This window comes from Diplotaxodon limnothrissa, linkage group LG6 (assembly GCF_057381915.1).
Source record: "Diplotaxodon limnothrissa isolate DT_005_m linkage group LG6, D_limnothrissa_male_GT1.1, whole genome shotgun sequence".
In the NCBI taxonomy this organism is placed as follows: domain Eukaryota; kingdom Metazoa; phylum Chordata; class Actinopteri; order Cichliformes; family Cichlidae; genus Diplotaxodon; species Diplotaxodon limnothrissa.
Window position 1 is genome coordinate 6,598,829 of NC_140601.1, and position 24,575 is coordinate 6,623,403.

The 24,575-nt window shown below is 39.4% G+C and overlaps 1 protein-coding gene across 2 annotated transcripts; it reads right to left on the reverse strand.

Moving 5' to 3' along the window:
- Positions 1–9,912: 9,912 nt before the first annotated feature.
- Positions 9,913–16,658, reverse strand: arhgap19 (Rho GTPase activating protein 19). 2 transcript variants are annotated; one of them, XM_085355548.1, is made up of 12 exons: positions 16,615–16,658; positions 15,559–15,818; positions 15,365–15,445; positions 14,191–14,400; positions 13,795–14,021; positions 13,171–13,257; positions 12,989–13,054; positions 12,425–12,631; positions 12,230–12,337; positions 11,852–11,965; positions 11,557–11,646; positions 9,913–9,969 (listed from the first exon to the last, which is right to left on the reverse strand). In XM_085355548.1, the coding sequence occupies exons 1-12, from the start codon at positions 16,656–16,658 to the stop codon at positions 9,913–9,915; spliced, it is 1,551 nt and encodes a 516-aa protein (XP_085211674.1). The 2 variants fall into 2 exon arrangements, with proteins under 2 accessions (XP_085211674.1, XP_085211673.1); XM_085355547.1 differs by having other exon boundaries at positions 9,913–9,972; positions 15,559–15,833.
- Positions 16,659–24,575: the final 7,917 nt, after the last annotated feature.

Sequence of the window (24,575 nt, forward strand, 5' to 3'; positions counted from 1 at the left end):
GCAAACAGGAAATCCTTCTACTATAAAACTGCATTAAAACATCTTTTGAAGATGGCACTGAGAATTTTGTATTTCAATTTGTCGTAATCTTCAATCACAAATCTGTATTTGTAATTAATAGAATAATTACTGCAGGTATAAGCTTGGTTAGTTTTCCATACTAACATTTTGTTTAGTTCATCTTATGTTAAAGGGCAATCTCATGGGAAATATGGGCTTACGTTTACTTCTTGATAACAACAACTGATTACCGAGTACGCTGAGGGCAGGAAGTGAAATATACTAGGTAATACTGCCATGAAAAAACTGTTCATGGCAACAGTGAACAATATGTAACAAGCTAAAGTGTATTTGTATGTAGAAAAAAACTTAACTGGCTCATGAGTCCTTCCAAGACACAAGAAGCTATTATAATGTCATTAATCTGAAAACATAATTGGAGACAGACATCTGCATTATTCAACAGCACCCTTCAGTGGGTAAATACTGTCACTGCATTTAAGGGTGCTGTGTGTTTGCTGCTGGGCAACGAAGGCTTCAATTTCAGATTCATTCCAGCCTGAAACTGAAACACTAATTGAAACATTAACTCAGACAAGTTTTCTGTAGAAAACAGAGGTTTTAATGCAAAGTGGATAATCCACCAAGGAACCCACTGTACACGCTGAGCTTATTTTACACTAAAATACAAAAACAATCAGGTTACCACAGTTTACACCACATGATACAACAATAGTCATGGATTAGTTAGCGCTTGGACAACTGAGAAAACTTAACCCAATAATGAATTCAGTAGGAAAAGGTAACCTGTTACCATGTGTGTGTGTGTTTGCCCCCACCCCATTACAAAGGAATAAGGTGCACACGAACTTCTGGAGTAAAAACTAAAGCTCCACCCACTTTAGTAAAACCTGGATTTATCAGTGTTCCAGCTTTCTCACAGCACACAAAGAACTCATCAGTGACCATGCACCGCAAGCAAGCAGTCAACTAAATGTTTCACATGTATTATCTTTTTTTTTCTTTTTTTTTCTTTCTTCTTCTCTTTTTTTTTTCTTGTCTTTTTTTTTTCATACATTCTTCTTTCACACACATATACTTTCACTCTCACATAGTTTTATTTTAATTTTTATATTTAGATATTTTTATTCTCATGTTTACACATATTTAACACACACATTGCAATATTGTGCTCTCTTATACATGTATTTTAATGTACATATTTACAAATTTTCACTCTAACATACATGCATTTTTTTATGCATTCCTACATTTTGCTCTCATTTACATGCAAAACATTCAATATGCATTTAATCTCACAAATAATATATGTATGTAAGAAGAGAATGCATACATGTCTGAAGAAAATATATGTATGCAAGAGAATAATGTATGTGAATGAAAGAGTATAGTGGAAACGGAAGGCTGGGTGTCTGTACTGCTGTGATTGCTGCGAAGCACACACGGGTCACTTTCAAGTGTCTGACAGATGGAGGGGGGACTATTCTGAGCGCACGTAAAAAAAATTTGAGCGCAAGTAAAAAAAAGTTTGCAGGTGCAAGTGTTGCATTTTGAGGAGAAATTTATTTTGAGCGAAGAAAAGCTGAATTTGAGTGAACAAAATTCATTGCTGCGTGCAAAAAATGTATTTCAGTGTTTGCTATTATCCATACACACACACAATAGCAGCCCCTCTCGCTCAGTTTTTGTATTTTTTTTTTTTTTTTGGCCTGTCCCGTTTGGCTCTTTTGCCCTCAGAATTGTTGTCTAAAGGCAAAGAAAGATGCCCAACGGATTTACTTTACCAAACTGACCATCCCAGCCTTGCCGTAATGGTCCATTTGATTCACCTTTTATTGTTTATTTTATTTTCACTTACTGAATACGGGACAGACTTGACTGGGGGAAAGAAGGGGAGAAAGAAAGAGGGAAAGAGAAACAGCTGAGAAGAGGGATGGGGGAGAAGGGCAAAAGACAAAAACCAACAGAACGGGCAGAGAAAAAAAAATGCACTGGCGCCACTGGCAGGGGAAGTGGTGGTAGGGGGAGATAGGCCTCCAAACCTTGGAGGGCCTGAGATGTCCCCAGAGAGGTGGCGCCTGACACCCAACCTGACATATAGACACAGACATACAGGCACACACAGATACAAACATCCATTCCCACCCTCATGCTCTCATATGCACTTACTCCACACTCAACCAACGTGGAGACAGACCTAAAGAGACGTTGTACACACGATCACACTCCCTAAGCGTACTCTACAAACCGGGTCTAGGTGCCCCCGCCCCTGGAGGGGGGAACTGCACCCAGACCCAGGTGGTGTTTCCCTTTTCCCTGCGGTGGGGGGAGGCAGACCGCCCCAACTCCGCAGCAGCAGGAAGGCTCCACACTCCAGACCGCAGTCGGACGGCCAACTCCTCCTCCTAGCCCCCCTGCTCCAGCAGGTCGCAGAGAATGGGGGTGAGAGAAGACTCCAAACCTCCCTCCACCCGCTCATTGTAGTGTTGATGCATGTGTGTTTTAAGGTGCATTTAAAACCCAGGAGGGCTTGGAGCTACCTGCCAGAGAGCAGCAGGTAAGCGCATGGTCCCTCCTGCTAGCCCTCAATGTCTATGTGTATTTAAAATTGAGAGGTGGGCAACGATGCCAGGGGTGGGGTGTACACCCTGATGGTACTTTGGACTCCGTGTATCGTGCCCACCCCCAAGATCCTATATGTATGTGTAATGAGAGTGTGAGTAATGTGAATGTCTAAGTTGTGGGATAAAATTGAGGCAGAGGCAGCCAGAAGGGGACAGGGGGGGGGGTAGCCTCCTCTGCACCCTGGTGACATACCCCTACTCCAAGGCCCTGCATGTGTGGGTGGTTGTGGTGGAGCGGGAAGAGGGAGGCAGCTGGAGATGGGGAGGGAAGGAAGGGAGGGGCAAGTGACCCCTCCCTGGGGCCAGCTCCCCCGCTGACCCCAGTAGGCACCCCCACACTCCGCGACCCGCCAGGGAAAGGGGGCCCAGGCCCATCCAGACCGGGGCCCAGTGCAGCAGCGCCGCCCGGCCCCACAGAGCCCGGGACAGTCCACCCAACCCCACCACAGAGAAAACTGCACCTACCCCACCATCCACTCATCTTCCAGACTACATAAGACAATAAACACCCAGGCTGAGATCTTCCTCCACCTCTCCTGTATCTCCCCCTCCTGCAGAGGGAGCTCCTGAGGAGAGGAAAGCTCCTGCAAGATGTGACAATCTCCCCCACCAGTTGAAGAGCCCCCCAGGTGGCTCGATGCACCGGCGGCACCCTGCTCCAGGGCTGGGCCCCCATGCACCCACCCGCCCACAACCCCGGCAACACACCAACCAGGACCCAAGCCCCCGAGGCCCGGTCCGGGTCCCAGCCCAGAGACGGAGCGCCCCCAGAACCTCACGCCCATCCCGGACCCACCCAGGGGCAGCCAGGCTACCAGGTCAGTAACCCACGTCCGTCAGCACAGACCCTCCCCTAGCCCCGCTGCACGCAGCCGCGAGGAAACAGTCACCTGAGAGCCAACAGAGCCCCTAACCGGACATGACCGCTACCCCGGGTTGAGCCCCCCAAGGAAGATGCCTCCGGGGAACCCCCCGACGCCCTAAGCCTGTCCCTACCCCCACACCAATCACAACAGTGAAGGCGGGACCAAACTATGACCACCCACCCCCACTAGGTGATGGAGCTGATCAAAGGAGCCCAGAGCAATTGATCTGATGTGGTGGCAGAGGCTGTATCAAGACTAATGTAATCTAATAGATAATTTCTATATTGGTTAGAATTAAGATTATTTTTATTTTTCCAGTTCATGAGGACTGTTTTCTTGGCTATGCATAGGGCAGTGAAAACCATATGGGCTATATTCTTTTCTGAAGTGACATTATCTAAGCTGCCCAACAAACACACTAAGGGGGAAGTTGGAATGTTACATTTCAGACACTTCGATAAGTCTTCACATATCTCGCGCCAAAACTTCTGAACTGGTGGACAGAACCAAAGAGCGTGGATATAATTGTCCGGTGAATTGGTTTGGCAGTGTGAGCAGTTGTTGGTAGACGTAAAGCCCATCTTGAACATCCGATGACCTGTATAGTGTACTCTATGTAATATTTTGTATTGAATTAATTGAAGACTGGGATTTCTAATTAGATGAAAGGTTTTTAAGCAAATCTGAGACCAGAAGTTTAGGTCTAAGTTAACTGATAAATCCGCTTCCCATTTTGCAATAGGAAGTGATATTGATTCATCTGTTTTAGAAAGCATTCTGTATATTTTGGATAGTAATTTGGGGGGTTTAAGAGTAAGAAATTGAACCACACTTGGTGGTGTTTGTAGTTCAACTTGACCCGGTTTAAATTTCTTTTTTACTATGGATTTAATTTGTTGATATTCTAAAAATCTTTTCTTGTTGATCCCATATTGTGTAACTAGTCCGTCAAATGAAATAAATTCTGTTCCTTCTAGTATATGTTCTAAATATTTGATTCCTTTATCACTCCAATCTGAAAGGTTTATCATATTATTGTTTTGTAATATGTCAGGGTTGTTCCAGATAGGTGTACGTTTGCATGGGATTAATGAAGACGCCGTCAATTTTAGAAACTCCCACCATGCTGTCAGAGAAGAGCTGATGTTGATGCTTTTAAAGCATTCATGTCGTTGGATGTTTGAGCTGATAAATGGTAGGTCTGAGATCTCTAGATTATTGCAGAGTGCTTGTTCTACATCTAGCCAAGGTTCATCTAAGAGGGTGTGTTTTAGCCATCCTGAGATAAACTGAAGCCTGTTGGCTAAGAAGTAGTGCTGAAAGTTAGGCAGTTCTAGTCCTCCTTTATCCTTGGTCTTTTGTAGTGTTTTTAAGCTTATACGTGGGGGTTTATTTTTCCAAAGGAATTTGGACATACATGAATCTAGAGATCTGAACCAATCTTGTGGCGGTTTAGTTGGGATCATTGAGAATAAATAATTTATTTTTGGTAAGACCATCATTTTTATAGCGGCAACCCTTCCCATGAGTGATATGGGTAGACATTTCCATCTAGCCAGATCATCTTCTACCTTCTTTAAAAGTGGGATATGGTTTAATTTAGTTAGATCTGCAAGCTTGGGAGAAACATTAATACCTAAATATTTTATATTTCCCGATTGCAGTGGTGTAGAAGAGGAATTATGGAAGGAGCAATTAATCAGAAGGACTGTAGATTTTGACCAGTTAATTGAGTAATCTGATATTCTTGCAAAAGAGTTTATCAATTCAATCACCCCAGAGATATTGGTTTGTGAATTTTGGAGAAAGAGTAACACATCATCCGCATAAAGGCTGATTTTATGTTCCACGTTCTTGCATTTTATGCCCTTAATTACTGAATTCTGTCTAATTGCTGCTGCTAGTGGTTCAATAAAAATTGCAAACAGTGAAGGGGAGAGTGGGCATCCCTGCCTGGTGCCCCTCAAGAGACAGAAGCTGGAGGATGTCTGGTCATTTGTTCTAACACAAGCTGTTGGGGAATTATATAATATTTTTAACCAGTTTATGAAAGAGGATCCAAAACCAAATTTGTGTAAAGTTGCAAATAGAAATTTCCAGTTAACTCTGTCAAATGCTTTTTCTGCGTCTAAAGAGAATATTGTAGTTTCTAGGTTTTTACTGTATGAGTAGTCTATCAAATTAAGTAATCTACGTGTATTTGTTGATGAGTGCCTACCTTTTATGAAACCAGTTTGGTCAGGATGAATTAAGAGGGGGGTTATTTTCTCCAGTCTCTTTGAGAGAGCTTTGCAGATTATTTTAAGGTCTACATTTATAAGGGATATTGGACGATAGCTTGAGGGATATACAGGGTCTTTGCCTGGTTTTAGCAGGAGATTAATGTTTGCAGAATTCATATTTGATGGAAGTCTGCCCTTTTCTTTAATTTCCAACAACGTTCTGTAGAAAACTGGTGCTAGAATCGACCAGAATTCTTTGTAGAATTCTGCAGGAAAGCCATCTGGACCTGGAGCCTTATTATTGTGCATACTTATCAGGGCTTCCTGGAGTTCACCTGGTGTCAGTGGTGAATCCAGTGCCATTGCTTGAGTGTCCAATAATTTTGGAAGAGTTATGTTGTCCAAAAACTGATCAATTTATTTTTTAGATGGGTTTATTTGTGGTGAATACAACGTTTTATAGAAATCCCTGAAAATGTTGTTTATTTGTATCGGTTCATATAATGTGTTCCCAGATGAATCTTGAACAGCACATATAGTTGTTTTTTCTTTCTTTATTTTTAGCTGGTCTGCTAGAAATTGACCGGATTTATTACCATGTTCATAATTTTGTAGGCGTAGTCTTTGTACTAAGAATTTTGTTTTTTTTATCAATTATCTCATTTAATTCTAGTTTTGTTTTGCGTATTTTGTTCAATGTTTCCTGATCTTGGTGGGACGCGTAGGCTTCTTCTAGTGATTTGATGTTTTTTTCTAATTCCTGAATATTTTTGTTTTCTTTTTTCTTTTTATGTGATAAGAAAGAAATTATTTTACCTCTCATCACAGCTTTCCCTGCTTCCCATAGAACAGAAGCTGATGTTTCGGGAGTGTCATTATAGTCCAAATATGAAGTCCACTCTTTTTTTAAATATTTAATAAAGTCTTCATCTTTAAGTAGTGATATATTAAATCTCCAGTTTTTTCTTGGCGTAGTATTATTCTTGTGCATTAGTGTTAAAGATACAGGACCATGATCGCTGACAGCTATAGGGTGAATCTCAGTGTCTGAAATGTCGTTCAGCAGTGAGCTGCTGACCAAAAAATAATCCAGACGAGAGTAGGAGTGATGGACATGTGAGAAAAAAGTATATTCCTTACTGGTGGGGTGAAGGGAGCGCCATGCATCGCAAAGACCAAAGTCGCTCATATACTGTTTGATTATATTTGTGGACTGCCAATTACGCTGAGTTCCCGCTGTATTGAGCCTATCCATGTCTTCATTTAGTCCAAGGTTGAGGTCGCCTCCAAGAACAAGTGTGCCATCTAAGTGTTCAGAGAGTGCACTGAAAAAACCGTGAAAGAATGAGGGATCATCAACATTTGGACCATATACACTTGCAATACATAGCTTTTTATCACGTATAGATAGTTTAATGATTAAGAATCTACCCTCTGGATCTATAATTGTATCGAGTACTGTGAAATTAATATTTTTATGTATTAAAATTGCTGCTCCCCTTTGTCTAGAATTATAACAAGCTGAGAACACATTGGGAAACTCAGGTGTTTTAAGTTCATTCGAACCTCTAAGAGGTCTGTGGGTCTCTTGTAATAGGACAATATCCGCCTGTAGTTTTTTGAGTTGGTTAAATATTTTTAACCTCTTTTCTCTGGAGCCAGCTCCATTTATATTCCATGTAATGAACCTCAGTGTACCCATAGATGTTTGTGTATAACTAGGGATGTATGCTGTGTGCGTCGCTTAGACAGGTGGAGAGAATACGTCACTTGTTCATAAATAAAGAGAAGGAGAGAGAGAAAAAATGTGTGGCGAGATGCTCCCTGAGTCTGACTTTGTGTATGCATAGTTACTAATATGAGTAGGCTTGGCTTAAGTGTGTGTGTATCTTATATGACTGTGTGCGCTGTCTGACTGATGTAAATGTGACATGTATTATCTAACAGACACGCAACACTGAGACTTAAAACATCTATTGTGCTGTGTTTCACATATAAAACAGTTTCACATCATGAAGACGCTCTTCCAACACAGAGGCATATCTGAAATCAAAACAAACAAGCAAATATTAAAAAATTCAATGGAGTTCCCCCCTTAAACTGTAGAAAAGTGAAATGGAAATCCCAATTTAGTCTCTAAAGACTGTTAATTCTATAAAGCAAAGAGAAGGCAAGGTTTCAGTGTCCATCAGTGATGTTCAACAGTTCATACACTTTCATCAAACCCATTGTAACAACATCCACGGTACTTTCAAAACAAGATACAGCAGAAACAGCTTTCCAACACCATTTTTTAAATTTTAAACCAGCACTTGTAATGAAAAAAATCTAGTGATGTAATCTGAAAATCTGGAACTGTTGGGCTCGTACTCACAATACAATGAACTGAGCAGTTAAGCTGATCTCCTTTTGTCTCGACAGATCAGAGAATAAACAATAAAAGGAACATAACAACTTATGCACTCAAATAAAAGGCAAAGCAAATAACATTACTTATTGCCTGTGTATGTCCGATCTTTGAACACTGACCAACCCTTTTTAAAAGTTTATAGAAAGATAAGATTGCTTAAATTTTACTTTTAACTTTTGTGTGAGTTATAGTTAAGTCATGTGTGTTATGACATCACAAACAGATTTTTAAAAATATTCTGAAGACGAACATGTTTACAGACTCGTTGGTGCTAAAATAAATAAATCATCTGTAAATCACACTTATGTGCTGGCACGTGACTGCAAGCAGTCTTATGTTTTAGCATTTTGTGATATTAAAATGGTAAAGAAATGAACTGTAGCTGCTTTCTTACTGTAATAAGAGTCATAGTGGAGTAAGTACTTTCCCAAGAGTAGGCCAAAGACACTAAACCCATTACAATAAGAACCTGACTGTAAAAGATTACTACTCATCTTAATCAGAATAACCTTAAAAAAAAATAATAAAAACAAACAAACAAAGCCAAAACCTCCATCCTTTCAACTTTCCTTAGACCAACAAATCTTTGACCACCTTTATTAAAAGGCGCTGTGCAAATATTTTATTTTGAAAGTTTAGTGACTGCTCAGCAGTTCCCATGTTTCCCTCCCTGCAAACTGTGGATTTGGGGTCTGTCTGCAGCAGGAGACCACCACACTGACAAGTGTAGGAAAACACAAGATGAAGCAAGCAGCATCTGGACTTTCAAGTTAATAGAATTAGTATAGCACCTTTAAGAATAAGAACCTGCCACAATATATATGAAGAATAAAAAATATATATTTTAGCTCCCATAAAGCATTCAGAGAATGCAGCATTTCATATTTGACCAGTGAGAAGTATCCCAGTCACTGGTTCCATATTTGGGGGGAAAAATAAGGTGACCTGCTCACTGATTCTGGATCAGCAGCACAGCACAGGAAAAAAAAAAAATCAATGACCCAGTTACTGTAACCCAAGAGTTAAAATACGACGTACCAAACATGTTAATGAAGTTTACAAAAACAAAGCCTAAAAACATATAAAAACAACATACTGTACAACATGTATACATATTCTATACAACAGACTGTAAACACAGCTATCTAGTGGTCATGTATTTTGATACAGTAGCTAGAATGTTAAGTGATGACTGCCACAAGCAGCTCCAACAGCAGAGCCAAACCAAAGCCAGGATCCTGTTATTGATTGATACCATTCACATTCAGGGAGAGCTGGGTGATAACCCCAGAGGTTAGTGGCAAGCGACACTGTTCGAATGGTTTAAAACTTATGTGCAAATTTGATTATTCAGCAGATCAAACTGGAAGGAGCAGACTTTTTTTTCCCTGTTCAAATTGTAACACATTGCAACTGGTTATCAAGTCTGCTCATATTGCACTTGATAACCAAAATAAACAGCTAATCTCAGCTCTTTTGTTTCACCTGAATTAGTTGAAATCAATTCAAACAAATAAACTGAAGGACCAACAGTTTTCACTGATGGAAGCTAAGAAAGAAAAAAAAAACCCTATCATGCATGTTTGTAATAGTTTGTAAACAGTGCAGTAGACAAAGAAACTTTCTGACATTGGTTTGGCCGTACTGACTAATTTTTTCACTGCTATGCATCAAAAATGCTCTGAAAACAAACCAACCAAAAAAAAAAAAAAAGCAACAATAAAGTTAATACTGCCAAAGTCCTGTCTGAGATGAGGCGGTGTGGGGCTTTACACGGAGATCTCCTGAGAAGGAGAGCAACACAGCCTGGAATCTGAGGGCGAGTCCTTCTGAGAGATGGATGGAAGAAAAAGAGGTGGAAAGAAGGTGGAAGGATAAAAGATGTTAATGCTGGCATTCAATCATAATACTATTTCACCTATACAACCACCAATAATACAGAGGAATCATGAAAACCGCAAAAGCAGAATGAAACGTTACAAAAACAAAATGCGTGCCTTTATGAATTAATAAGTATTTTCTAATAACGCAATTACCTACAAAATTATAACCATCAGTGTTTAAAATGGATTCGATTATGATTATTCATTATCTGCTTCTTGTATTATCTCTGCAAGAAGCAGAGATGGTGCAGGTAGATGACGTGTCTAACTGGTGTCACCCATCCACAGCAATGGACAGTGGACAGAGGTGAAGATCAGAGAGCAGGTAGGGTGGAGTGAGTGAACACATACGTCAAGGATGACAGAAGGAGAGCAGCAAGAGTTTACAAGACCTGGTTTGGAGACAGTAGCACTAACAAAAAACACAGGAGGCTGAACAGGAAGTAGCAGATTTTTATTGGGAGAGATCAGAATGGATTAGTAGTGAGTGTATGAGAGGGACATTTCCAGCTGAGTGGTTTGGACAAAGAGAGGCGAGCTTGAAATGGTTTAGACATGTGCAAAGGACGAATAGTGCATGTATAGCGCAATAGATGTTAAAGATAGAGCTGTCAGGAATGAGGAAAACCACAGAGAAGAGTCAAGTATGTAGTGACGGAGAACATGCAGACGGCTGGGATAGGGTGAGATGGAGGAAGATGATCTGCTGCAGCAACCCCTAAAGGGAGCAACCGAAGGAAGAAGAGACACGTCCTCTTTATAGTCTCATTTTTATAGTCACTAAAAGCCAAATTCATAAATGAAATTAAAACATGATTAATTCCACAGCCCAATTTAGTAATGAAGCCCAATATGCTTTGTTTACACTGATGGATCCGCATTAAAAAGCCCAGTCTTTTAGGTTGGAGAAGAGTAGATGAACTAGACAAGCAGATGAAATTCCCATTTAGACGTGACAGACTCTAATGCAGCGGTCCCCAACCCCCGGGCCTCGGACCGGCCGTGAGTCGTTTGGTACCGGGCCGCGAGAGAGGCTCAGGTGTGAAATGTATGGTTTTCAGGGTTTTTAATCGGTTTTCAGCGTTATTTTGTTATCGTTTTTATCGTTAACTCGGTTTTCCTGGGTCTTTTCACGTGTGTTATGAATAAATCTTTTTTTCGGTACCGGTACTAGTTTTATTTTGTTGTATTTATCCGCGACACCTAAAAGGCCGGTCCGTGAAAATATTGTCGGGCATAAACCGGTCCGTGGCGCAAAAAAGGTTGGAGACCGCTGCTCTAATGCACGTAATAAATCTTCATACATAGTATTAAAGATAGGAAATGAAAACACATTTAAAGTTAAGCCTGTGCAACTTCCTACAAAAACAAAAAAAAAGTAAATATGGAAAATGACAGTCCTAACACACAAAATTGAATTATTTGCAATAAACAGTTTTTCATTAGTGCCTGGAAGAAAAATAATTAATTAAAATTTGAACATTGACTTTTAAATATATATTAAGCAAAGACGAGTGGATGATGAAATACCTTGGAAACCTTCAGAGCTTTGTCTTTGTGAAAAGCAAAATCTGGGTTTTTTACTACCAGTCCTGCTTTTCCCAACAAAGGACTGTTCACCTACACACACACACACACACACACACACACACACACACACACACAGGAAACAAAAGTATCACTGTTTGACATGACAGAGTCCTGGCTTTAAATACCATTTAGCACATGATGTTATCATATTTCCAAGGAAAAGTGAAATTTTGGGATCCCCCGTTTTGTGGTTAATACAAAAATGTCAGTGTTAGAAAAACAAAAACAGACTTACTGCTTGTAAGATGTCGTTCTCTTTATCAGATTTTCTTACAGTTCTGGTGAGAGCATCAGGAGAGATGTGTCTGACTCGTCTCTCTGCAGTCAGCTGCTCACCTCGAGCTTTGCGCTGTTACCAGAGGAGCACGGGGCAACAGTAAGAGACAGCAAAAGTTACATATGGATATGTACAACTTCATTATTAGCACTAAAAATCAACCTGTAAGCTCTTTGATTTTTCCAGTAATGCCTTTTTTAATATTTATATAATATTTGGTGATCACAGGTTTTCTGAACTGTCTTCCTTCTTTTTGTTAATGCATATAAATTTTCATAAAAATCAAGTTTAATTATTAAACTTCATTTCTCAAGACTTCCCAGAATTATTTATTACCTTGATGAAGCCACCAAAGGAGCGGGAACGCGGGTGTTTCTTGCTGGGAGCTGGAGGGACCTGGCTGCCCTCATTGGTACGTGTCCCAGAGTTTGTCTGTTTGACTAACTGCACACAAAAACATCACATTACATTTTATTTCAAAAGAAACTGAGCTGTCAGATTTTAGTATAGTATGAAGACCCTTAAGCGAACCTGTCTAACAAGTTTCTTCTTCTTGGCAGAGTCTGGCATGTTGTGGTGGACGTGTCTGAAGAGCTCCTTCAAAGCCTCCTCTGTATATTGGTTAGCTGGTGACTGACACTGCTCCTGAGAGCCGGGGCCCAGAGCAGCTGCCCTCTTCAGAGGTAGTACTGTCCGCTGAGCAGGGGAGCTGCTGGTCGCCAGAAGCTCCAGATCATCCTGACAGAGCACAGGACAAGTCAGACTGTACACTTGAGGGCACACCGTTTGTATTAGAGCCATTACTGCACATTAATGCAGCCATTTATTCTAAATGCTTTTTAAGGTTTCACACATAATCACACTTGGATGTATCAGGTACAATTTGGGGCCTCAATTTGACATCAAACCTGCCCTGCTAAAACCAAACCTTAGCATAACCATCGTCATACTTTTCACTGACTGTAAAAAGTAAGAGGAAGTGAAGAAAACAACTTAAAAGTTGTCTTTTAGTTTTTATTGTCTTTTCAATTAATTTATTGTTCCAAAATTCAAAAGCAGGAGAAATGCAACATAATGTGAACTTGGTTCACTAACCTTGGTCTGCAGAGCCTTGGTCCCAATGAAATGCATTCTAGCGTATTCCCGCAGGTAGACTGGGGCCTGAACAACATACAGCAGAAAGATGTGCCTCACTAAACCAGTAACATGACATTTTTAAAACCCTGATTCATTTTCAAAATGTTCAGCTGTTAAGTCACACGTTTGTCTATAATCACCCTGAAGAGTTTCTGTGAGTGTTTGATGAGAAAAGCCATGCTGCTGTTTAGTTTCTTCAGATTGTCTTTAAGGTCACCAGCTGTCATCTAGAGCAGGAGAACAGAATGAAGAAAATATAAATCTTACCAGTGTAAAAATGCAGGTCTTTTAACCTTCATAGGATATTGTCATGAAAATGTAGACTCAATAACAAAATGTATTTAACAAGCTTTTCAAATCTCTGTAATATAAGATCTGATTACATGTTACATTTTTCCAGGTTTGAATCAGCCTCAATGTATTAATTTATTATTTTCATTGATGCTGCTTTTTTAAATTGCCCAAGTTCTAACAACATATAAGCCCCTCCAATAAAGACAAAATGTGGGTTTTTTAGTCTGTGTTACAAAACATGTGCATTCCCTTAAAATCCATCAGCATATCCCAAACATTTGATTCTATTCATGTGAACGTAGTGTTTTCAGTGGGATCCATCAGGATACTCGCCATCCTCCACTGCATGAATGACTGATGTAAAAACTATTTAGCTTCCAAAATGAGCAAGACACTCTTGATCTATAATTTGCAAAGTTTTTATTTCTTTTTCTGAGAATCTTTAATATGGAGTAAATTATGACTCTTACATGTCTAGGCCAGAGGACGTGTGGAGCAAACATGAGGGCCAGGTTGAAGGAGGACATCTTGTTCTTGTCCTGCTGCTTGGCGGTGTGGTAAAGCAGGTCCAGCAGCAGTTTGAGCAGTGAGCGGTTGGCCTGAGGTAGGAGCAGGAAAAGAAGCTGCAGGGCTTCAATCTGACGCTCCTTGTTGGGTATCGTGGTCTTGTTGCCTTGTTCATCAAACAGAGTCATGTCTAGAAAAAAAGTTATTTAAAACAGACAAAATAGATTAGAGTGGCTATGTATTAAAAAACACAAATGTTTCACCAAAAACATGACAGAATTATTAAATGAGAATTGTACCTCTGTTCTAAAGTGAGAAAATAAAGGTATAACCAAACGTGTGTTTGTTTATATTCCTACCAGCTATTTTGAGGTGAGCATGAAAGTGTCTGTGTGTCAGCAGGGGCTCCGGCAGCTCTCCCAGGAAAGTCTTCAGCAGCGTGGCCGCATCATTGGGATGAAAGTCCCCAGACTCCAGGTTGAAATCAGCCCCACTGTTGAGGAGCTCCTTCAGGGCCTGCTGTCGAACACTGTTTCCAGGCACCCGAAACAGTCCCTCAACGTGCAGATCTAAGTGTGCAAGACCAGAATAATCGAATGTCATCATTCTGGATCAGTTTACGGATTCACCATTCCTGGATGGCATCAAAACAAATAACACAAGTAAATAAAACAAGTAAATAAAAGTCAGATCCGCTACAAAAAAACTGAATTCAAATGTTTGGCACTGCAGAAGGAAAAATGATTGTCCCTCAAAACAGATCATTTTCCGAATTGTACAGAAATATTTTGGATTTAGGGCAAGTGATGTTAACCAAGAACAACTAGCTTGCAACAATGAACTGAAATCCCCAATGCAATTGCATTCCACGTGGCCAAAGATGTGTCCACTACTCACACAGAGACACAAAGGCTTCAATAAAATGGTCAATGTACTCAGACAAAACAGACGTTATCCTGTTCTGTAATTATTTTTCCGAAAATGGAAATACTTCTACTCTATGCAAAATGATCATGGTAATCGTTTTGCACATAATTGTGCAACCCTATTTAATATGGCTGATTGGAACAGTTAATGCATATGGTGCATACATGTATTCAATTTGAAAATATGCTGACTGTTAAAGTCTTTTAATAATCACCACATTTAGCAGGATATTTCAAGCTTTAAAAATAAGTCAGTTTTTTCTTTGCGCTTGCACTCAGTGTGTTTTGTCAATGTATCTGAACAGTATGAAGAAGTTGTGGCAAACGTGTAGTAAGAGTTAACATATAGTACATATCAAATAAAATTTGCAGTGCTAAACTTTCAAAACTGATTATCTTGTTATTCTGCTCTGAATCCAAAAATGTACTGCATGATTGTGACCTCAGGAGAGTTTGTCTAAAAGAGTGCACAAACTGAGAAAGCCTCTTCACAAATGAAACACGGCCAATGTTGCAGCCAGTGTAGTTGCTTTCTACATGAGCGAAGAGGACACGGATGTATTAACAACTGATTAAGGAATCTGCGAATATCATTTAAATCACTCACTTTTACTCAGGTAATCAATAAGCTTGTACATCTGGGCCATGCAGCTTTCTGTCAGACAGGTTCCAAACACAAGGCTCTTATCTGTGAAAGCATGAAAAAGGAGATACTAAAAATTAAAGACCTCTCAACAAATTTGCATATTCTGCATGCGCTTTCAGTTTTCACCACAGTCGTAACCTAGCTGAGTGTCTGACCTTTGCGTTTAAGAAAGTTGAAAGAACGGAAAAATCCTCCATTTCCGCCTGTTGGGGTCTTGGGGCTGTCCTCTCCCAGAAGCTGTGCAAACTCTGACCCAGGAAGATCAATTAGTCTAGTAATGTTACTGAGCACCAGCTCCAGGAAAACATCTGGGTTCTCATGGCGGAGTTTCTCAACAAAAAAGTCTGGGTTGAAGATGACTGGTGGTCGGCCAGCACGAGAAGCCCCAGGAGATTCCTCATGGTTGATCACCATACTGTACACTGTATTGCTGAGGAGGAGATGCATAAGGTTAACACATGTATGCAAGTGTGAGGAGGACACTTTACATTTAGATTTAGCACTTTTATCCAAAGGGCTCTGGAATTGGTGTCTCATTCAACTATTTGCTGATACACCCATAACAGTGAGTCACCATCCAAGGTGGCCTTAACTATGTGGGATTCACAGTTTCACCCAAAGAAATGTTAACATAAACAGCAATAAGGTGTACACAAACTGTCTTATAGATCTGATCTTCAAAATTCAACATCTCAAGCAAAGTTTGATAAGAACTTTAAGACAGTAAGCTACGGCAAACAAGATTACTTTGTTATTTAGCTCGTTTTACCCTCTGAAGAAGCTGAATGCATACACAGACAGTGATAGCGTGTATATTATAGATGTTAACCTAGATCCATTTTAGCTGATGTGAAGTAGATCAGCCCAAACACATTATGTACATTCAAGCAACTCAGCTAACATTGCCAGTGCTTTATGTTCCCACTAGTATCCGATAATATTTTTAGACGTAGCTATACATTTAAATTGCTCCAAAACTGTAACTAATATAATGTGTGGGTGTTTTAAACTGCATTACGACGACGACAAGCTGATGACACGCTGCTGTGCCACTACACTAAAATGACCAAGCTTGTGAGTGGCAGTTTATCACTCTCATTAACATAACGCGTTTTCAGCAGTTTAAAAACTCCATAGTTCAGCAATAAGCGTAAGAAACTCCTCGTCTATGTTAATACCAACAAAATATAAAAAATCTATTTCGTTTTTACCTTCTTTTTTCTGTGTTTTCATCTGCAGCTTTACTTGTAGCCATGTTCAGTTTGAATGCTCGGCTGTTGTCTTCTGGGCACCGCCTACGTCGTCAACCATTGGTGGTTGTCGAACTCGGGGCGTGACACGAGGGCCATGATTTGCATGTCTCTTACTATGATTGGTCAGTTTGAATGTAGGGGTTAATAGAGAGGAAAACGATATCAGTAAACAAACAGAGCTGAATGAACTAAATATTCAGCTCATTCAGCTATTATATATCCGCAAATTTTACACAAAATATCAGCCAGGCGTCAATTCTTTTTTTTAAAAATTACAGTTACTTTTGCGTTGTCAAGTATGACCTTATTATTAATAGTAGTAGTAGTGATAGTATTAGTAGTAGTATATATATATGATTTAAAATTGCCCATAGGTGTGAGAATGGATCTCTGCCACGACAGACTGGCAACCTGGTGTACCCAGCCTCTTGTTCTATTGCAGCTGGTATAGGCTCCAGCCTACAGATTGGGTTCTCATTTTTTCCAGATGATTGGGCACCGTGGAGAAGAAGAGAAATTTAGTTTGTTGTGAAGAAGTTATGTGGAGCAGTTACAAAAGTTGAAAAGTGATCATATAAATGGGGGTTTAAATTTTCAACTGATAAGACTAAAATAATGTTTTTTACGAGGAAAAGAGCTGGTAATAGTATCAACCTCAAATTAAGTGGACAAGAGTTGGAAAGAGAACAACCTAAATTTATTGTATTTTGGTTTAATGAAAGGGTGACATGAGCTGTAAATATTAATAATAATAATAATAATACACACGTGCATATTAAACATAATGAGGAAGTGACAGAAATTCTTTGAAAACCATTTAGTATTAGTAGTAGTATATATAATCCAAAACCATTGGATTATTCAGAGCAGTATTATATCAGTGCTCCATATAATTCTCCATAAATGGCAACAGCATGTAACAGCTCCATATAATTCAGCAGCAGGTACAAGTCTTCATAAATTCAACAATATCCATTATCAGTCTCTAAGACGCTCCATAAGTGCATTTAAACAACCCCGACAGCAACATTACAGGAAGTGATGAAAAGAAAGAAAAGAAACGCCACTTCCATGGCTGCAGGTGTATCAAATAAAGCACCTAGGCACGCAGACTGCTTCTACAAACATTTGTGAAAGAATGGGTTGTTCTCAGGAGATCAGAGAATTTGAGCGTGGCATCGTGATATGGTGCCAGCTGTGCAACAAGTTCAGTCATGAAATTTCCTCGCTACTAAACATTCAACTGTTAGTGGCCAAAGGGATCACCAACTTTCTGCAGAGTCAATCACTACAGACCGCCAAACTTCATGTGGCTTTCAGATTAGCTCAATAACAACCGTAGAGAGCTTCACAGAATGGGTTTCCATGGCCAAGCAGCATCCAAGCCTTAAATGCAATGCAAAGCACCGAATGTAGTCCCTTCTATATCTAGGGTGTTCTGTATAATGTTTGATCGTGATTATACTTTTTTTTATATATTTTTTCTACAGTAAAAAAGTGACCTTGGATTTCATATATTTCTTACACAGAACATGCAAATAAAGATTTGAAAATATTTTGTAGCTGTTGTTGAAGAGCTGCGTCAGAGGTTTGCTCTGCTGTGACAGAGCTGCTGCTGAACAACAAACTAGTTGTTAAGTTATGAAGTTAATTTCCTTCTCATAAAAAGTCTTTATGACACAGCAACATGACTGTTTAGTTTTGTTGCATTTGTGCACTTTGCAATGCAATTACTTCTCTGCTTTTCTGTGCTTCGAGACATCACTTCTGATGAGTGTGTGTTTAATGTCCACAGTGTGACAAAGTGGATCTGTAGTCAAATCCATTCATTGTTAAGTTTTGTTTTTTTTATCCCTACCTATTAAAGTAACTCTCTCAAATTACACCAGCCAGGAGCGCAAGATCGGAACAAATGAAAATTAAAAGAATAGATTCATTCAATTCAACACACTTTTATTAAAATTTACATAGGTAAAGACCATGTGAGACATTTGCAGAGTGCAGTAATCACTGTCACAATGCGCATTAGGCAAACTGTTGAAAGAGTAACACTATTGTGGTGGTTGGATGGCATGTCTTTCTGGTGACAAATTCCACACTAAATTCAAAATTGTCTGTGGATCACGTTGTCATAAAACATATACAATTTTCAAGGTAACTGTGTGCCACAGATTTTTTAATTCCTATTTGGAATTACTTTAATTTAAATATAATTTAAATATTCTTCTCCTGAAAGTGAAACTGACAAATACACATGCCATGAGGCCAGTGGCAAAAAATACTTTTGGTAACAACTGACAGCATTTGGACTGGAGCATTTAAAACTAGGTCACTGGTTGGCCCAATATTAAAGGAGAGGATGCTTAAACATTAAAAGCATATGGACTCTTCCTTCAGGAATGTTGCAATGCTATGGAGGAATTGTAGCACTTGGAAGAATTAAGCATGCTAGCTGACATGAAAATTCAGATTCAGAAGTTTCCATTCAAACTGAGAGAAAAATGGAGAATAAACACAAACAAGATTCTTGAGAGGACTGACCAAAGAGCATGTCTTCTAGATATTGGTAACTTTATTGAACATCAGATTAGGATTATACCAGACCCAGTTTTTGGAGATATACAGGATTTACAGCTGCAAAGGGAATCATAAAACCTATTAAATCTCAAATAAAATTGCAGTTTAAAAGAAACACCTTTGTCACTCATGTTTCTCTTAAGAATGACTGTAAAATTGCTTCTTTCAAACATGACAAGTCTCCTGTCAAATCAAGCTTTTTCCTGTCTGTATTGTGTACAGGATGGTCATATATTGGAACAATGTCGACAGCTAGGAAAAAGGTCACATGGGGAAAAATGAGACTTTATAAAGTATAACTGACTGTTTGACTGCACAGTACAGAGTCCTGCCTATTGAGTGTAGTACCAGCAAATGTGACAGAAGAGACTTCTCGTTAAAAGGTTTCTTGAAACATCTTCAAAAAACTAAAGAAGTCGATTCACTTTTCTCTTTAAGCTCCTTCGATCAGAATAGAATGTTATCATTTAGAATGGAATATCATGAAGAATCATATTTTATCATGCAGAATGTAACATTATCGTCTAAAATAGAATGTCAAAATATGCAAGAAAATTTCAACTTGTCCAATGAAACATACTCAAGTATGGAATGTCACAGTGCCGAATGCAATGTCATCATATACAATGGAATGTCATTGTATAGAATGGCATTTTATCATGCAGAATGGAATTTCATTGTCTAGCATGGTAAATAATCATGTGGAATAGAACATCATCATGTAGAACACAATGTCATAGTGAACAATTGAACCAAATGGCAAAACAAACAAACCCACCAACTTTACGCTCTGAACCACTGAACAAGTGAAACGTATAAATGAAATTGATGATTTATTTTAGTGAAGAACACAGTAAATGGAGCTGTGATAACTGGGATATGTATTGAGAATACCTGATTGGAGGCAGGCGTATGTCTGTGATATGTAAAGGCGATCAATCAGCATGTGTTTTTCAGTAGTTGCAGGAGCAATAAGTTGCGTATATCCTCTTGACATAGATGCTTTTTTCCCTCTTCTCATAAGTCTCCACAAACAATGACTGGTTGGTGATTCGTCATGTTCAATGAGTCCAACAGGTTTTGCATTTGTGGTAAAAACCTGTTGTGGCTGTAATTTGGTGGTCTGTATACAGTTGCAATCAAAGCTCTGACTGGTGATTCAACTTTGAGGACAACAAATTCAAGGTCAGTCACATTTTGCAGGTATTTTCAGGCCTCAGCTCTAAGAGTTTTCTTATAGTACAGTGTAAATCCACCACCATTTACCTTTGCCGTGTCTGTATGGTTTGTGTAAGAGACGTGTCTGCTGTATTGTTCCAGCTGGAGGGAGAATGAGAGGATCCAGACAAGTGTGTTTCTCAGAAGCAAGTTGGGTATTTTGGTCAGACATCTTACATGTTATATACTTGTCAATAAATTTGTACACATGGTCTTTGAGGTCACTTCCTAATTCAGGTGGATCTTTGACCTAAACCAGTAAATGGATATGAGGGCTACCTCTAGCCTGAAACTCCATTCTATAGAAGTCACCTTCTACAGGATCAGATTTGCCATTAGGGCATCGATTCTCTTTTCAAACATGCGCATGACAGTGACAGGTTTGTATCAGAGAATTTCACACTTTGAATTCCAGTCAAGCTCTGAAAACTCCACTTGTTCACTTTGTTGAGTTTTTATGCCTTCAACAACCTCAGGCCATTTTATTTCAGCAGTCCAAAATGTCAGGAAAAAAGTTGGCTATCCTAGCTGTCTGACCATAGCATGGATATCTTTCAGTGACCTTCTCCCAATAGACTGGAGTACCTCTCAGAGGTTTGATGAAGCGTGTTCATCTTTGTTATCTATCAATTTCACCACTTCATCTTTATTCTGAAGCATTCTGTTAGAGTTTTAGATTCATCTTTGGTGATTGCCTTACTTTTGTGCAATTGAATTGACATGCTGTTTGTAGCCATGTGTGTTTCTGTCACAAACTGTGAAAAAAATAAGTTGCAAAGCGTGTATCTGCAGAGAACATCCGTGAATTAAAGTACATGCTTGGGGACAGTTTAATTTGTCTGGCTTTATCTAATCTGTTCTGTCCAGTTGCAAACTGCTCAAGAAAGGTTCAAGTTTAGGAACAGAGAAAAAGCTAACAGGTTTATTTCCTTGGGCAGGTGCAAAGGTAAAAATTCCTTTGCCATATGATAACATTTCCTGTGCTATATCTGGTGGTTGCATACAGGTATCCAGAGAAAGACCAGGTCGAAGTTCCTCCTTTTCCTTCTCCATATCTTTTAATGGCTCTTCATTTGAATTTGACTGTTCAAGCTCTATTTGTTCATTTACGTTGTTAGATGGCTGAAGCAGCTCAGCTGCTGTATCCTCAGTGGTTCTCCTTTCTGACACAATTTGGTGTTCTGAGTTTCTGGGCTGTGCACCCTGTATATCTGCATCAGGAGTGCAATGTTCTGTCTCTATTACCTGATTATCTGTGGGATTTTATAAAGTAGCTTCCTCATCAATTGACACATCTTTGTATTCTGAATATATTTCTTTTAGTTTTGATAGTCCTGCTAACACATTCTTTGTGTTCAGTGTAGAAGTGCTGGTATCCTTTGTACCTGGTGTGCCTTTTCAGTTTTACCTGCAGGAGTTGGCCTTCATTGCTGCGTCTTTGGAGCAAGTTTACTGTGGTTTCTACATCTGATGGTAAACAAACAGCCCCACGTATTGCTCTTTGCTGTCGTTTGGGCAATGCGATGATTTTGGCAAATGGAAGAATTTTAGCAATCAGTTGTTGTTCAAGTATATTTAATTCACTCAGTTCAGCTGGAATGGGTACTAGTGCTACAATGTGTGCCACTGCTTTTTTTTTAGGTGGCTGTCACAACTGTGGCAGATCCACTCTTGCATTCTTTGTTTTGGAAATTACAAAGAGTTGCGCTTTCCCTGTCACAAACATGGACACATTTCCCTGTCAAGCAAGTAGCAACAACGTGACTATTTCTAACACTTGTTGCAGTGTTTAATTTGATCAGGAAACAGTTCTGTGCCACACTGTACAGACATGGGTGGGCCCTAATCGAATTCTTTCACGGAAAGCTAATATGGCAGCTTGCATCAGTGTTCACTACACCCTATGGCTGTGCTTCAGACTGGAGTTTGCTGGCATTGTTGTGAGCCAGCTGTATTTTATCTTCATTCTCAGTGCGCAGTGCAACTTATTATGTATGGAGAAAAATCCAGTTGTGGTCATTTTGTGTCTCTGGTACAGGACACTGTATATGGTGCAGTCTGAATTGTGGGTCATTGTGATACCTGACATGAATTGTTTTTGTTTGTGCCTGTAGTTTGGATCAGATGCGTACCTTCTTTTTTATGCTCTCTTCCTTTCTCTGACACCATCCTCTCTGTATTTCTGGTCCATGTATTTTCTTTTCTGTCTGCTTTGAAAATCAGGATCTGTGGTAGATCTTCTGATGATAGTCTCTTTTTGTTTTGAAAATGAGGATCGGTTTGGTACCTCGTCACCTTATGGGCTTTTATTTTTCCTTGAATATGAGGATTTGCAAAATAATAATTTTTGTTTGTGGTAATGACAGTTTTCAGCCTAATGAGTTTTCATAGCCATCTCATCTGAAATTCAGGACAGCTGGCATATCGTTGTTCTCATGTCCTTTTTATTTTTTTCTCTTTTGTCTTTGCCTCTTCATCAGATGAAGATTTGTCTTCAGGTTGTACATGCTGCCTCTGACTTGTTTTGGCTTGGCAGATCGCTTACTTACGTCGTTTATTTAGTTTGCACACATTTTCTGCTGTTTTGGGGTTTTTATCTGTGACTTTGTCTTTCATTTAGTTCAAGATGTTCTTGTTCTTTCCTGATGCTGCCTGTTGGTTCAACAGATGTTTCAAGTTGGTCTTCAGATTTGATTTGTAGCCCTTTTGTCTTCTGATGAGTCTAAAGTACTTTGTAACATTGTCATGTAGGTTTGGCCTGATTCTGGTTGAGGCACTTGTAGCAGTAGCTCTTTGTGTTACCTGAGTTGACTGTCCAGGATGTTCACTGTGAGTGCTGATACTTTTGAACTGGTGCAAACTCATATCTTTCATAACTGCCACAAATTTAAAGGTCACAGGGAGTTGATCAGGTCATTCATGAGTGAAAGTGAACCTGCTTCACTTCTTTAGTGTAAGTCAAAGAATCCATACCTCCTTGATCTGTCATGGAAAACTGCAACGCACTCAGGTGAGACCAAAGCATGGTTCACATCTGTTGACAGACACTTGAGGCAACCACCTCTTTTGTTTTTGAGGACTTTTTTTCTGCTGCTTTCAGGTATCCATACCGCACATCTTCCACGTTCACACTGTAGACATTTGTGTCTGTAGGAGCTTGATCGGGTAGTTCTTCTATTGTCAGATTGTGCATATAATGATCCTCCTGCAGAAGATTTGCTTTAACCCAACCATAGAGTACATCTCCCTGTTTGAGCACCTTATCAAGTTGGGCTGTGTTGAATTGTCATTCCTTATTGTGGTAGGCCAGGAATCTGAGGGAATTACATGTGCGTTGATAATTTCTAGAGAATTCTCGATTTAAACCTTTCATCACTTTGACAATGAGTTGCACTAACACACCAAAAGTGCTGAACTTTGTTGCTCTGTAGCTCCTCCGTCAGTAGGTCTTCATTTGTGTCGTGGAGAGGCTGTTCAAGGAATGATAGAGGGGGCACATGTTGTTCTTAAGCATTTAATGAAATGTGTTTCAAGGTTAAGCAATATAATGTATTTTCTCTTGTTACAACGAAGTTTCAAATGTCTTACATTTTCAAAGCAGACTCATTACTTTTGGTATATTTCATTTATTGTGTGTGTGTGACATATGACATGTTTCATATTGTGAACAAACTGAGGCACACTCACTGTGATATTTAAAAGTTGCATGAAAATACTGTGTAGTTTCGTGCAGGAAAAACGGGTTAGATTGCACGTGGGGAGGAGGAGGTGGTGCTCATAAAAAAGACCAGTACGACGTCTGTCATATCGACCTGGTTTGGGTTTAAGCAGTCGGATGTTGAGCAGAAAAATATCATCTGCAAATTATGCCGGGCGACAGTAATAGAGAAGAGAGGGAATACAAGTAATTTGTTTTATCACCTCATAACAAAGCTTGTTTTGGAATATGATTAAAGTCAAAAACTGCACGCTCCACAGACGCCCAGTCACTCAAGTGGAAAGAAAAAAGGTAGTCCTACCTAGCCTTACACACCAGTAACTGATATTTCCCAAGCCACATTTTGCACTTTTTAAAAAAACCAAAAAAACCCAAAAAACTATTTAGAATTGTTTTACTGATATTT

Coding starts and splice junctions, on each gene's coding strand:
- arhgap19 (XM_085355547.1), bottom strand. CDS start 16,658: ATGGCTACAAGTAAAGCTGCAGATGAAAACACAGAAAAAAGAAG. Junction 13,055..13,170: donor ACTCACAGAAACTCTTCAGG/GTGATTATAGAC, acceptor TATGTTGTTCAG/GCCCCAGTCTACCTGCGGGA. Junction 12,632..12,988: donor CCAAGGCTCTGCAGACCAAG/GTTAGTGAACCA, acceptor GTGCTCTGTCAG/GATGATCTGGAGCTTCTGGC.